At 42.4% G+C, this 12209-nt stretch overlaps 1 protein-coding gene across 1 annotated transcript; it reads left to right on the top strand.

Annotated features, from left to right (window-relative positions):
- The first annotated feature begins 271 nt into the window (after window positions 1-271).
- On the top strand, window positions 272-3007 carry GJD2 (gap junction protein delta 2). Its single transcript, XM_090271943.1, has 2 exons — window positions 272-342; window positions 1405-3007. The coding sequence occupies exons 1-2, from the start codon at window positions 272-274 to the stop codon at window positions 2297-2299; spliced, it is 966 nt and encodes a 321-aa protein (XP_090128069.1). The 3' UTR covers window positions 2300-3007.
- Window positions 3008-12209: the final 9202 nt, after the last annotated feature.

Here is a 12209-nt window from a genome sequence, read left to right as displayed (position 1 = left end):
CCCGAGAGGTCGTGCAGGCTCTCCGTACCGCGCCAGCTGCTCCAACAACCGGGGCGCGCTTGAATTTCTTTCCCCGTTTCCCTCTTTTAAGTACAATATAAGGGAGAGAGGACTCGTGGATTTTTTTTTTTTTTTTTTTTTTTTAATTATTTGCTTCTTTAATCGCGGGGCAATTTGCTCCGAGCCGGTAGGTGCGACCCGGGGAAGGGCCCGGAGCGGGAACGTGCCCGGTGCTGCCCGGTCTTTGTCTGCTGCCTCCGGATGCACAGCGATGGGGGAATGGACCATCTTGGAGAGGCTGCTGGAAGCCGCGGTGCAGCAGCACTCCACTATGATCGGGAGGTAAGGGCGCCGAACCGGCCGTCGGGCGGCCCCCAGGAGTCCCTTGTTACGTCCAGTCCAGACCGAGCCCCAACAACCCCCAGTACGTCCTCTGCCCCTTCCCATCGCCTCAGCTCATGCGTCTGTCTTCCCGGCATTGAGGGATTACTTGATGCCCAGAGATGGCCCCTTCCTTCAGCTGCTCCTGCTCAGCGCCCCCCTCGCCTCCCCATGAAGCAGCACCGGGGGTGGGGTGGGGTGGGGGTCATTCTTCTTCCTAGGAAAAAAGAGTTGTTGGCTTAGTCATTGTCCCCCCACTCTCCCGAGTCAGAGCCAATCTCCATCGGTTCCATAAATAGAATCGACAAGGAAAGCAGGATTTTATTTGGACAGAGAAGGGCACATGGGAAGATGGATCTGCTCTTCAGAGCAGATGTATCTATCTTTCCCCAACAAATATTTATTAAGCTAAACTGAGTTGGCTGTTAAAATTTAGTGTCAGAAACCCATACACTCAATTAACAATTATGTATATGTTTTATATATATATATATATATATATATATATATATATATATATACACACATATATATATACCCATATATATATTCATAACTATCTGTTTATGGAAAGCATTGAGTTCAATATTCACACTGACGATAAACACCCATTTGGTGTAGTTACATACACACTGTGTAAACTTTGAAACGTACTGTGTTCAGACATTCCATGTGCATTTGCCATATCCAGAGTGAAGGTTTGTTTTGTGTTTTTGCGCTTTCCATATGTACTGGTGTATATTGATGAAATCTATCTGTTGCAAATGTATTCTGTCCAGGGTATGGAGACATATATATATCTGAGATCCCTGAAATATGAAGTGCTCCCAGCTCCTAGCATCCAGCAGAAAGGGAAAAGACAAAGGTTTCCTAAAATTCCCAGTTCAGTACCACGCAGTAATGGACAGTTCCCCAGTCAAAGCACCGGTGTAAATACCAGAGCCGGGGAGCCGGGAGCAGGGGATTCCTAAATTAGTGACTCAACCCATGAAAACCTCTCTCCCTTCCTCTCCCCCTGCTCAGGATCCTGTTGACTGTGGTCGTGATCTTCCGGATCCTCATTGTGGCCATTGTAGGGGAGACAGTGTACGATGATGAGCAGACCATGTTTGTATGCAACACCCTGCAGCCTGGCTGTAACCAGGCCTGCTATGACCGCGCCTTCCCCATCTCCCACATACGTTACTGGGTCTTCCAGATCATAATGGTGTGTACCCCCAGTCTCTGCTTCATCACCTACTCTGTGCACCAGTCTGCCAAGCAGCGAGAACGCCGCTACTCTACTGTTTTCCTGGCCCTGGACAGAGACCCCACTGAGTCCATGGGGGGTCCTGGAGGAACTGGAAGTGGGGGTAGTGGTGGTGGAAAACGAGAAGATAAGAAGTTGCAAAATGCCATCGTCAATGGGGTGCTGCAGAACACAGAGAACACCAGCAAGGAGACAGAACCAGATTGTTTAGAGGTTAAGGAGTTGACCCCACACCCATCAGGGCTGCGCACTGCCACGCGATCCAAGCTCCGAAGGCAGGAAGGTATCTCTCGCTTCTACATTATCCAAGTGGTGTTCCGAAATGCCCTGGAAATTGGGTTTCTGGTGGGTCAATACTTTCTGTATGGCTTCAGCGTCCCAGGATTGTATGAGTGTGACCGCTACCCCTGCATCAAAGAAGTCGAGTGTTATGTGTCCCGGCCTACTGAGAAGACCGTCTTTCTAGTGTTCATGTTTGCTGTGAGTGGCATCTGTGTTGTGCTCAACCTGGCTGAACTCAACCACTTGGGATGGCGCAAGATCAAGCTGGCTGTACGAGGGGCCCAGGCCAAGAGAAAGTCAATCTATGAAATCCGCAACAAGGACCTGCCACGGGTCAGTGTTCCCACCTTTGGCAGGACTCAGTCCAGTGACTCTGCTTACGTTTGAAGGGGCAGGTTTTGGGAAGGCCTAGGGGATGACAAGTAACCCCGAGGCAGATGACTGCTCAGCAATGGCTATACCTGCCCTCATTTATGTGACTCTCACCATAAGGATAAGGTTGGTTAAGAGAAGCTCTTGCATCAATGAGAGAAGAGAGAAAGTAGAATCATTATTACATGTCACACCACTGGCTCCACAGAGACAGTTGGGTTGAGTGATAAGATGGATGAGTTAGACTTCTTTGGGACCTTTTATTTTATGACCCAGTGTGATCTTGATAACAGTGGACTTGCACAGCCACCAAATAGGACATAGCTCTGTTGGCCCCTGTATCCTGGTGAATGGTGTGAGTCAAATACTTAATCAGTACAAAATTTGTGACTTAGCTCAACACATCCCTTTGTCCTGGGCTGCAAGACAAACATCCTTGAGGCATCCTTCATGTAGCTCCCCTATCAGCATGCCCCTTTCCCTCAACCCAGGATAGCATGCCACTTTTGTTTTGTTTTTTTTTCTTTCTGAATTTGGCCTTTCAGTAGATTTAATATGGTTTATCTGCAAGCTAGAGGGAATTACTTGGGGTGCTTTTTGGAAAATGGTCATGGCAAAGGTTTGCATTAGAGCTCCATATGACTGGCCCTTAGTCGTTATGAAAACCTTAGGAATGTCTCAATATTTCCAACTTTCTAACTCAAACTGCACTGGTGCTGTTTATTAGGGATGGGGTTTGGGTGGGGGGAGGGAATTGTAATATGCAGCTGTAACACCTGTGTGAGATGGTTGTTACACTGTTAGGCATGTGGTTGTAAGCTTTGGGATATTTCTGCCTTCCAGTTTGTGGACTTTGGATAGCATTAAAAATATTTTTTGTTAATATCAAGGGTGTCTACCCAAGCTACAGAGTTTCTAATTGGTGTATTTCAATCATTTTCTAATCTAGTTTTGTTGTGCAACACAGCTGCACTTCATTTTGCATTGGTTTGAATTTACCTATGTGCTCACACCAGAGACCTTAATCAGCCCATGTCAATCCCTATTTATTATTTTATCAGTTATTTTTGAAGCATACACACACAAACACAATATTACTGAAATTAAACACTACTGGCTAACATGTTTACGAATGCTTGAGACATATACCAAAGGTTCAAAAACCTATTGCTTTGGACTGTGAACATGTTTCCTTCTCTTTGCTCTTATTTATTTAAGTGCCATACTGTACCTTTCACATCCACTGTGTATTTAGTTCAAGCATTGGCCAAGAGTAATATTTAGATGATGTGCTTATGAAGCCCTGTTTCCTTTGCATTATCATTATGATTTTTGATTTAGATATGAATGTGGTGTAACACACAACCGAGGATTTGCTTAAAATAAAGTTCTTGCCTTTTTTTGTAAAATGGGAAGTCTGCATTTTTCTATTTTGATTGGGGTTCTGGTCATGTAAATATATGTTCAAAGTGTTTTATTACATATTTTAAAAAGCAGAGGACTGGGGGCCAGAAGTGAGAAATGGATGAATAGTATTTGAGGGATGACTGATAGAGTTCAATTAGCCTCTAACAAATGAGAAGAGGCTGCTACATTTTATGAATGTTTAGAAGAGTGTGATGAGTTATTCAAATAGTAGTATTTACAACCTCCTTTTCATTTTAGCCCTAGATTTCTCTGTTTTGCAGAGGCTCTTTCTTTTCAATGCTATATCACATTAGCTCATTCCAGGGGAGAAATATTTTTCCCTTTCCACCATACTTTGCTGCCATGGGCAGGCATGTTGTGCTCTCCATCATCTCTTGAAGGCCTGATGTATAAAATGATGCTAATTCAGCAGTCAAACAGAACCCTCCAGACCAGCACTGTTCAGTGCAAGTGTGTATGATGATGGAAATCTTAAGCTGTCTTCGCTGCTGTGTGGCAACAACTATCGAGCTCTTAAAATGTGGCTAGTGCAACTGAAGAACTGAATTTCTCATTTTATTTAAATTTAATTAATTTAGATAGCCATATATGGTTGGTTGCTACTGTATTATACAACATAGTTCTAGACTTTTAATCATTTATTTTGAGGTTCTTTCCAAGAGGATAGAGCCTTTGATGATATGTCACAAGATATTACTTTTTAGCCACACATTTTACTATCATTTTTGGCACTTTCTGTCTGCCTGTGGTCCCATTAGTTCAGTGTGCTAATGTTATTTCTCAATTCTTTAATGCTGTTCACCTTCTAATTCCAATGAGCACTTGGTCTGAACGCAGTGAAGCAACGGGGAATTTCCTGGTTGATTGTTTTTCAAACATGGTTGTTGCACCCTCTAACTATGGCAGGACAGATACCAATTTTGGAATAAAAATGTGTTTATTTCAATTGATGGGTTTCCATCTGCAGTATAAAGAGGCAGTTGAAAAGGATTATTCTTGAGTAAAGAAACAATCCTCCTCTGTTTCCTGTTTGGTGAGCTAAAATGTTTTAAGACAGCTCCCAGCGATGGAGGAAGAGTGTTGCTTAAGATCTCTAAGCATATGCTTGGGTGTGAAAGAAGTGGGAATCTGTGTGGAAAACAAGGGCTGTTGTATTTATGCCATGATGTAAAATTAGAAGAATAATAGTGTTTCCTGGTAGAAATACATTTTGTATCAGTGGGACAAATCTATTTCTTCTCAGCACATGGGGTCATCCCTCAGAATGACTGATGTGTGTCCATCTGATTCTTTTGCTTTCTATTTAATGAAGGGAGTATACTGATTTGATGGTTCACATAGCTATGTGACTAATGTGACCTTAATCTGTACTCTGTTAGAGGACAGCACTGATATCTCCTCTCAAGTTTAAGAGACTCTTGGTGAACTACAGGCTCTTCTGCCCTGTGTGTGCATGTATGCATTTGTGTGTTCACATGTGCACTTCGGTGTAGATAGTTGGTGCTAATGCATGAAGTGGGTTTAAAAGTTGAAGAATAGCCTGGAGAGAGTGAAGTTACTTAGCCTGGAAAAAGAAAAGCTTAAAGTACAGTATTTGAAATTTGTAAGTCCTCAAATATTTAAAAGGATAAAACATATGAGAGATAACTGTACTCTCTGAGCTCTGAAGACAGAGAAAATGTACTGGTCTTAGAAATTGAGGGTGTGGGAGGTTAGGAGATTACCAGAAAAGACATGGTTTCTCTTTCACCTCTGCTTTTTTTTTTTTTAATGCTGTTTCTTAGGCAGGGAACACCTCTCCCATCATTCTCTTTTTTACTGGGTATGTTCCTCTTCAGCCTTAAAACCAGTTGGGCTGTCCATTCACACTGGAACCTATTCTAAACTCCCCACCAGACTGGCTTAGTGCTCCTGCACTGAGTGTCCATAAAAGTCACTCTGTCACTTGCTGCATGCAGATGAGACATTTTTAGGTCAGTGTGTGCTCCTTGAGGGTAGGAACAGTGCCTTACCCATTGTAGCCATATGTGACATTTATTATCGCTATCTCATTTACCACCAGAGAGATGGTAGCCTCAGTCTCTCATCTGGGAACAGTCTGAGAGCCTCAGAAGGTATGAAAGCTAAAAGCATCCTATGAAGACATTAAGTCAAACCCTTTATAGTGTAGTTGAACAGACCAAAATACCTAAATTGGGACAGTGGATTTCTTGGAAAGTAGTGTGAGTATTCATGTGGAAGGATTGGAATATTTAGAGAACATTTATATTGGTTTTATTCTGCTCAGGCTTCCCTAACAAAATACCACAGACTAGGCGGCTTGAGCAGCAGAAATTTATTTCACACAATCTGGAAGCTAGAAGTTCAAGATCAAGATGACAGTACATTTCATTTTTCTTGAGGCCTCTCTCCTTGGCTTTCACAGGGCCACCTTCTCATTTGTCCTCATGTGGTCTTTCTTTTTTGCACATACATGTATCCCTGGTGTCTCTCTGTGTGTCCAAATATCCTCTTCTAAGGGGGACACCAGACATATTGGATCAGGGCTCACTCTAATGGCATCATTTTAATTTACTCACCTTTCTAAATACAGTTGCATTCTGACCTGAAGGGACACAGTTCAGCCAGCAATACTAGTATTTCCTAATCTTTAGGTACCCTCATGGCTAGGGAGGCCTATATAATTTAGTGGGATAAATGGGATACGTTAGATAATGAAATGGGCAGGGCACCTAATTGAATGAAATAGCAGAACAATGGGTATAAATTAAGTCTGTCTTGAGCAATGCCAGTTGTGTACTTAAGACAATGAACAGCCATTGAGCCTATGTTCCAGGACCTGGAGCCCTGGAGATAATTATAATACCTAAGCCTCAGCTCTTGAGAAGGGTTGTTAAAGCTACTTCTCAGACAGAAAGGTGAAAATTTATGTCAATATTAATGGGAAAATAAAGCTGTACTTATAAAATACTAATGCCTTTGGCCCACTCCAAATACCTAAATTAGAATATCTGATGCTGTAGCCTAGCATCAACATTCTTTTATTTTCCATCCCTAGGGGATTTGAATGTGTAGTCATGGTTGAGAACAGCTGATTTGGGACATTAGCATAAAATTATGAGGATCAGATGTTTGGAGGAGAAATTGGAAAAGGAGAAATAGGAAAGTATGAAACTGTCACAAAAAAGCTGCCCTGTTTACATTACATGTGAAGTTAACAATGAGAAGCTGTAGATGGATGACTAATAGCAACCCTCGGGGCTTCAGGAGTGGAAGTTGTGGCTGTGGCAGTGAGAGGAGCTGGCCAAGGGAAGGGCCTGGCGTGGACAGAGGAGGAGGAGCCTGGGATGGAAATTGAAAGAGCTGGCTAGCAAAAGAAAGTTGCAAAGTGATGTCATTAAGTTGAGGAAGGCAGAATCTCAAGAGATAAGGTCTGTTATGAGTACTCAATTTTAGTGAGTATTCAGTCAAATAGCTAAATAAAAATATTGAAAGCATCCATTAGATTTGTTGAGTGAGTGGGAAAGTAGAAACAGTGAACACAAACTATCCTTTGCTTAAAACCCCCAGAACTCCTGCAGGTTCCAGTGAAGCAATTAAAATATGAGCAGGCAAGGCATAAGTGATCAATCTCATCCCCATCAGGGCTCTGCCATCCATTCAAGCATGGTGAGCCAGCTTTGTGACTACCCAAAGGTTATGTTCATATAGAAGATTGTTACATACCGGGTAGATTGTATATTAGCTAAAATACACCTGGTAGAACCAAACCTCAAAGGGTAGTGATGGCTAAAACGTACTCCGTGGCTCTTGTCAACTTTGGGTCTTGAGTGCCGTAGCCATAAATCTAGAGACTTTTCAGGGATGCTGGTGCCAAATATCAGTGCCTGACTTGCTGCTGTGAATCAGGCCCACAGTGTGGCCAGGCCAGTGTTCTCAGTGTCTGGCAGTCTGGCAAACAGAGTTCCGAAAAATGGGTCGATTATTTTTTCTGAGCCCAAAGACTAGGAATGCTCTCAAAAACATGTTTATTTAACTCAACAAAGGATCTATCACCTATAACTATACCCAAATTCTCCCATTCCAGCCCTTTCTTTGAAAGTCCCAATCTCCAAAAACATCAAGCAATAGAAAATTATTCAATTCAATTCACTGCGATGGTAGGCAAGGGCCCAGACTAGGTGTTAAAAGAAATACAAAGACAGGTGTGATGCGCTCCCTACACTCCCCAGGCCTCAACGCTACCTGAGGGGAATAAGGAAACTTCTTAAGGCAGAATGAGAACAGTGTCATATTCAAGGATCAAAATATTCTAATATCTATGCAGGAGTACACCACATCCACTATGCATGTGTGTGTTGGGGGTGTTGGTGGTGGTAGAGCACATATAGAAAAACTTCACCAACATGGTATCATTAGATGGATCCCCTTAAAGAAGCGAGAAGGAAGTGTGGACCAACATAAACATTCACCTCCAGCAGAGAAGCCCGGAGTATACAGGAGAACTGGGAAACTTTGCTGTGCATGGAGTTCACAGAGAGAAGGAGTGGGAGTGTGTTTGTAAAGTGAGTGGCGGACTGTGCTGTGCACCAGGTGAAGACACACTGAATTGGGTACACAATGTGAAGACACACCTTTCAACAAAGCTCCTTAATGCCGTCCAGTTGAGCCCCAGGCATCAGCCACAACTGGTCCTGTCTGACCATGCAGAGATTCCAGCTCAGGATCAGCTTTGATTTGGAAAACATTTCAATCTCAACAGTATGGGATTGGAGCAAATAACCAGCGTGATGTTTGGGGATTTGGAAGCATGGCCCCATTAGCATGAGAGGGAGTTAGTCTGCTAAACCCCAGACACTGAGCAGAATCCTCATATTTATTTGCCAGGATGACCTTCCTGCTGTAAATTGATACAATATTTCAGAATCACTTAGAACTGATTAAGCTTTGTTGCATCTCCCTCTCTTAAAAGGGAAATATTTGAAAATTGCTGCTGTGTGCACAGAAATGCCTGTATTTGTGGGCAACTCTGGCCAGTAGGAACATGTGGGCACCTAAATATAGAATCAGTAAATGTTGGTACCTTTGAGACGTTAGATCTGGGGAACTTGGTCTGTTGTACCTGTCTCCAGGCAGGGGCCAAGCATTTTGCAATTGATTGATCTCTCCAAAGAAATTTTCCCTTTTTACCCAATTTTCTGTTTTCCCTCCATATTTTTGTTTTTCCAGAGACAATAAAAAAAAAATTCTGAAGACTTTTTAATATGAAATCAGAATGGTCTAACGATTTCTATTCATGATTTCAATACAGGAAATATGTGTTAAATAGTTCTTCTTTAATCCTCACAGCAGCCTGGAAGGAAAGTGTTAAAAATGAGGACACCCATTTTCAGACAAAACCAAAATGTGTAGATGTTAAATTAACTTGCCTAGATCACTGAGCCTGCCCATGGCTGCATCTAGTTTCTGCCCCATGCAGTGTGATGTTGAAGCCAAGTTTAACACTTCATGACACTGCCTCCAAGGAGCTCTGCTGGTCGAGGCACCAGCAAACCTGGTGTAGTGGTCAACAATCCTGTTCCCAGTACATCCTTCACTGGAGCATTTTTCCCTTTCCTCTTCCCACCAAGGGTTCTCCTCTTATGTGTCTCAGTGCAACATACGATTGTGACCGTTTCTGAGGTACTGCTGATTCATAAGGATCTTTGTAACTAGTTCCTAACACAGAGCAAGGCTTCACAAATGACTACTGACTGAATAAGTAAATGCAAATGTAGACTCACAAGACCTTGAGGCAGATGAGAAAGGTCATCTCATTCACTCTTTTTTTTTGGTAGATCCAGAGAGTAAACTTGAATAAAGTGCTTCAGGTTAGATGGAAGTAAAGGCTGGGTGGGATCAAGAGAGTGGTTTCTCAGGTTGTCAGGGACAGATGACCTGGGCTGGACAAAGGTTATTAGCAGTGACTGGCAAAGTCATAGGTCCTCTGATTCCTAGTCCAGATCTCTCCAGGCACAGTGAAAATCATGAGTTGACACAGTATTGGAAAGAAGATCTTATCTTGATTTAGCATATGACCTGAGCATCTCCACGCTGAAAACCCTGAGAAACCATGTTTTTGGTTGCTTCATGCCAAACCCCTGGCCAGTATGGTGGGTCCCAGATGGAATTCAGTTCTCCTGGACCATGAAGACCAGTGACTGCCACCTATCCTGACTGTAGCTTCTCTGCAGGCTTTTCCTTCTCTCTTCCAGGAGCCCCTGGTGCCCTATAATGCATGCTCACGGGTCTGTGTTTCTCAGTGCTGTTTAAAAGCTTCTCTCCTTGTCCCAGTTTTTCCCATCACTATGCTTTGCCTAAAAGGTGCTCAGAAAATTCATTTATTATTTTAGCACATATAAACCAAATACAGTACTTACACATATTCAGCTCTGAGGATACAGAAGACATGTAGGAGAAAACCAAAGGAAGCATCTTGGAGCTGGTCCTTTTTTACAGAAATAAAGGCAGAGGAAAGGGACAGCTAATTGCAGATGGAAAAGATCATAAGCCATAGAATCCTAAGGCCTTCCTCCAGAGGAGCAAGCGCACTACTGTGTATGCCTCTGACATAATGAAAGTAAGTCTCTTCTTTTATAAAAATGGGTAAGAATAGAAACTCAATTGATGCTGTAGGCCAAGGATAACCTGGTAATCTAGACATCAGGGATGGTCTTTTTCCCTTTCAAGAAACTAGAGTCAAGTTACAATGTCATCTACTAGTTTCTTCAGCTGTAAGAACTGTAATAGTAATAACAATGATGATAATAATCATGATAATGATAGTAAACACTAGAAAATATGCTTCTTGCACCCCTTTCCTCCTGTATTATCTTATTTGGTCTTTGACATCTCTGTCTATGGAATGGACAGAGTACAGAAAGGGTGGTACTTGCTTTTCCTTAGAGGGCCAGAATCTCAGAGTCTCAGTTTTGGTGACTTGTCCAAAACCGCAGTTAGTTTTAACAGAGGTGGGACAACTCCCAATTCTCTGACTTAGAGTCTGGTGCATTTTCCACTCTACATGGCCTCTTGACTTGTCAAATGTTAAGCTTTAGATGGTCAAGTGAGATATTTAGAAATGTTAGGAGGAAAATGAATATATATGCTCAAAAAGTGGTTCCCTGCACTTCTGAAGAGATTGCAAGGAATTGTGGCAGGCCAGTCCTCAGGGAAGGATGTCAGTCTTGTTCTCTTGGGGACTGTGATTTGTTCAGTGCAGTTAGAACAGAGTGCTTTCACCAGGACAGCAGACCAAGTGGAGGCCGAAGTGAATGTCCTGCAGAGGTAGCCAGGTCTGATTTGCGATCCTCCCCTTAACTATTTCCTGTGATTTCAAAGATGAAAGAGGACATATAATGCAGCACTCTGTTGCTTAAAAAAAAAACCCAGCAATTGTAATTGTAATTATCTTTCATGATTACAAAAGTAAAATATGCTTTTGTCAGGCTTATGCCTGGGCTACAACCCAGAGGCTGGTGGCCGAGATGAAGAGTTTATAAGTGAAACAATACATAAGCTTTCATGTTACATATGTGGGGATAAACACCAGGCTAGAAAGGGCACATGAGAAAACCAGCCCTTATTAGAAGAAACAAACATTTCCAAAGGAACCCTTTTTTTCTCGGGTTACTCTGAAATTTATTTCAATAAAGGTGCACTTGGTAAAAATAGTGGTTTCCTTCTCTGTGCCTGGGTGCTAATAAACTCAGCAGGTTGTATATACTTGCTCCCCTATCGCACCTCTCTCAGGTGCTCCTAGGGTCCCGGGGTGTTGAAACGAATATGGCTGGTACTTAAAAAGGCTTTCCTGGGTGAGAAAATGCAGTGATGTAATGATTACTTTTTTAAGGAATGAGGGATGAAGGGAGGTGAATAAGTGACGTGTAGAAAAAGTAATGTTTTAAGGAAGTCAGAAGGCAAACCCTAACTTCACTTGTCTCCATACTTTGTGGGGGTAGATGTCACATCTAGCATGTGCTTGGGGGCTCTCTGGGACCAAAGGAATTAAATGAAAAAACAAACAACAACAACAACAAAAAACAAAAAAAAAATGGAGAATGACGGGAGAAAAACAGGTAGCTGGAAAGTCCTTACAAGCACAAACTTCAGAGTCAAATTACCTTATAAAAATAATAGTCACTCATAATTGTAGTGTCCCATGGTCATCTCTAATTAACTTTGATGTATTCATTCTCCAAGTATTTACTGAGCCTCATCTGTGGGTCAGACACTGAATTAGCTTCTCCTCACTTTAGCTCTGTGATCTGGGCAGTTACTTTACCTTGCTAAACCTCAGTTTCCAGATCTGTAAAGTGAAAATAATAAAACCATCTATTTCACAGGGTTGTTTTAAATTTGATTATGTTTGTCAAGAACTCTTCACATAGCCTGATGCCAACTAAGTGCTTAATAAATGTTATTGATTTATTGCCCTGGCCTGTGTGGCTCAGCTGGT

The sequence above is a fragment of the Furipterus horrens genome, unplaced genomic scaffold (assembly GCF_987537825.1).
Source record: "Furipterus horrens unplaced genomic scaffold, mFurHor1.1.pri manual_scaffold_3, whole genome shotgun sequence".
Classification (NCBI taxonomy): domain Eukaryota; kingdom Metazoa; phylum Chordata; class Mammalia; order Chiroptera; family Furipteridae; genus Furipterus; species Furipterus horrens.
This window is presented reverse-complemented; position numbering and strand designations above follow the sequence as displayed.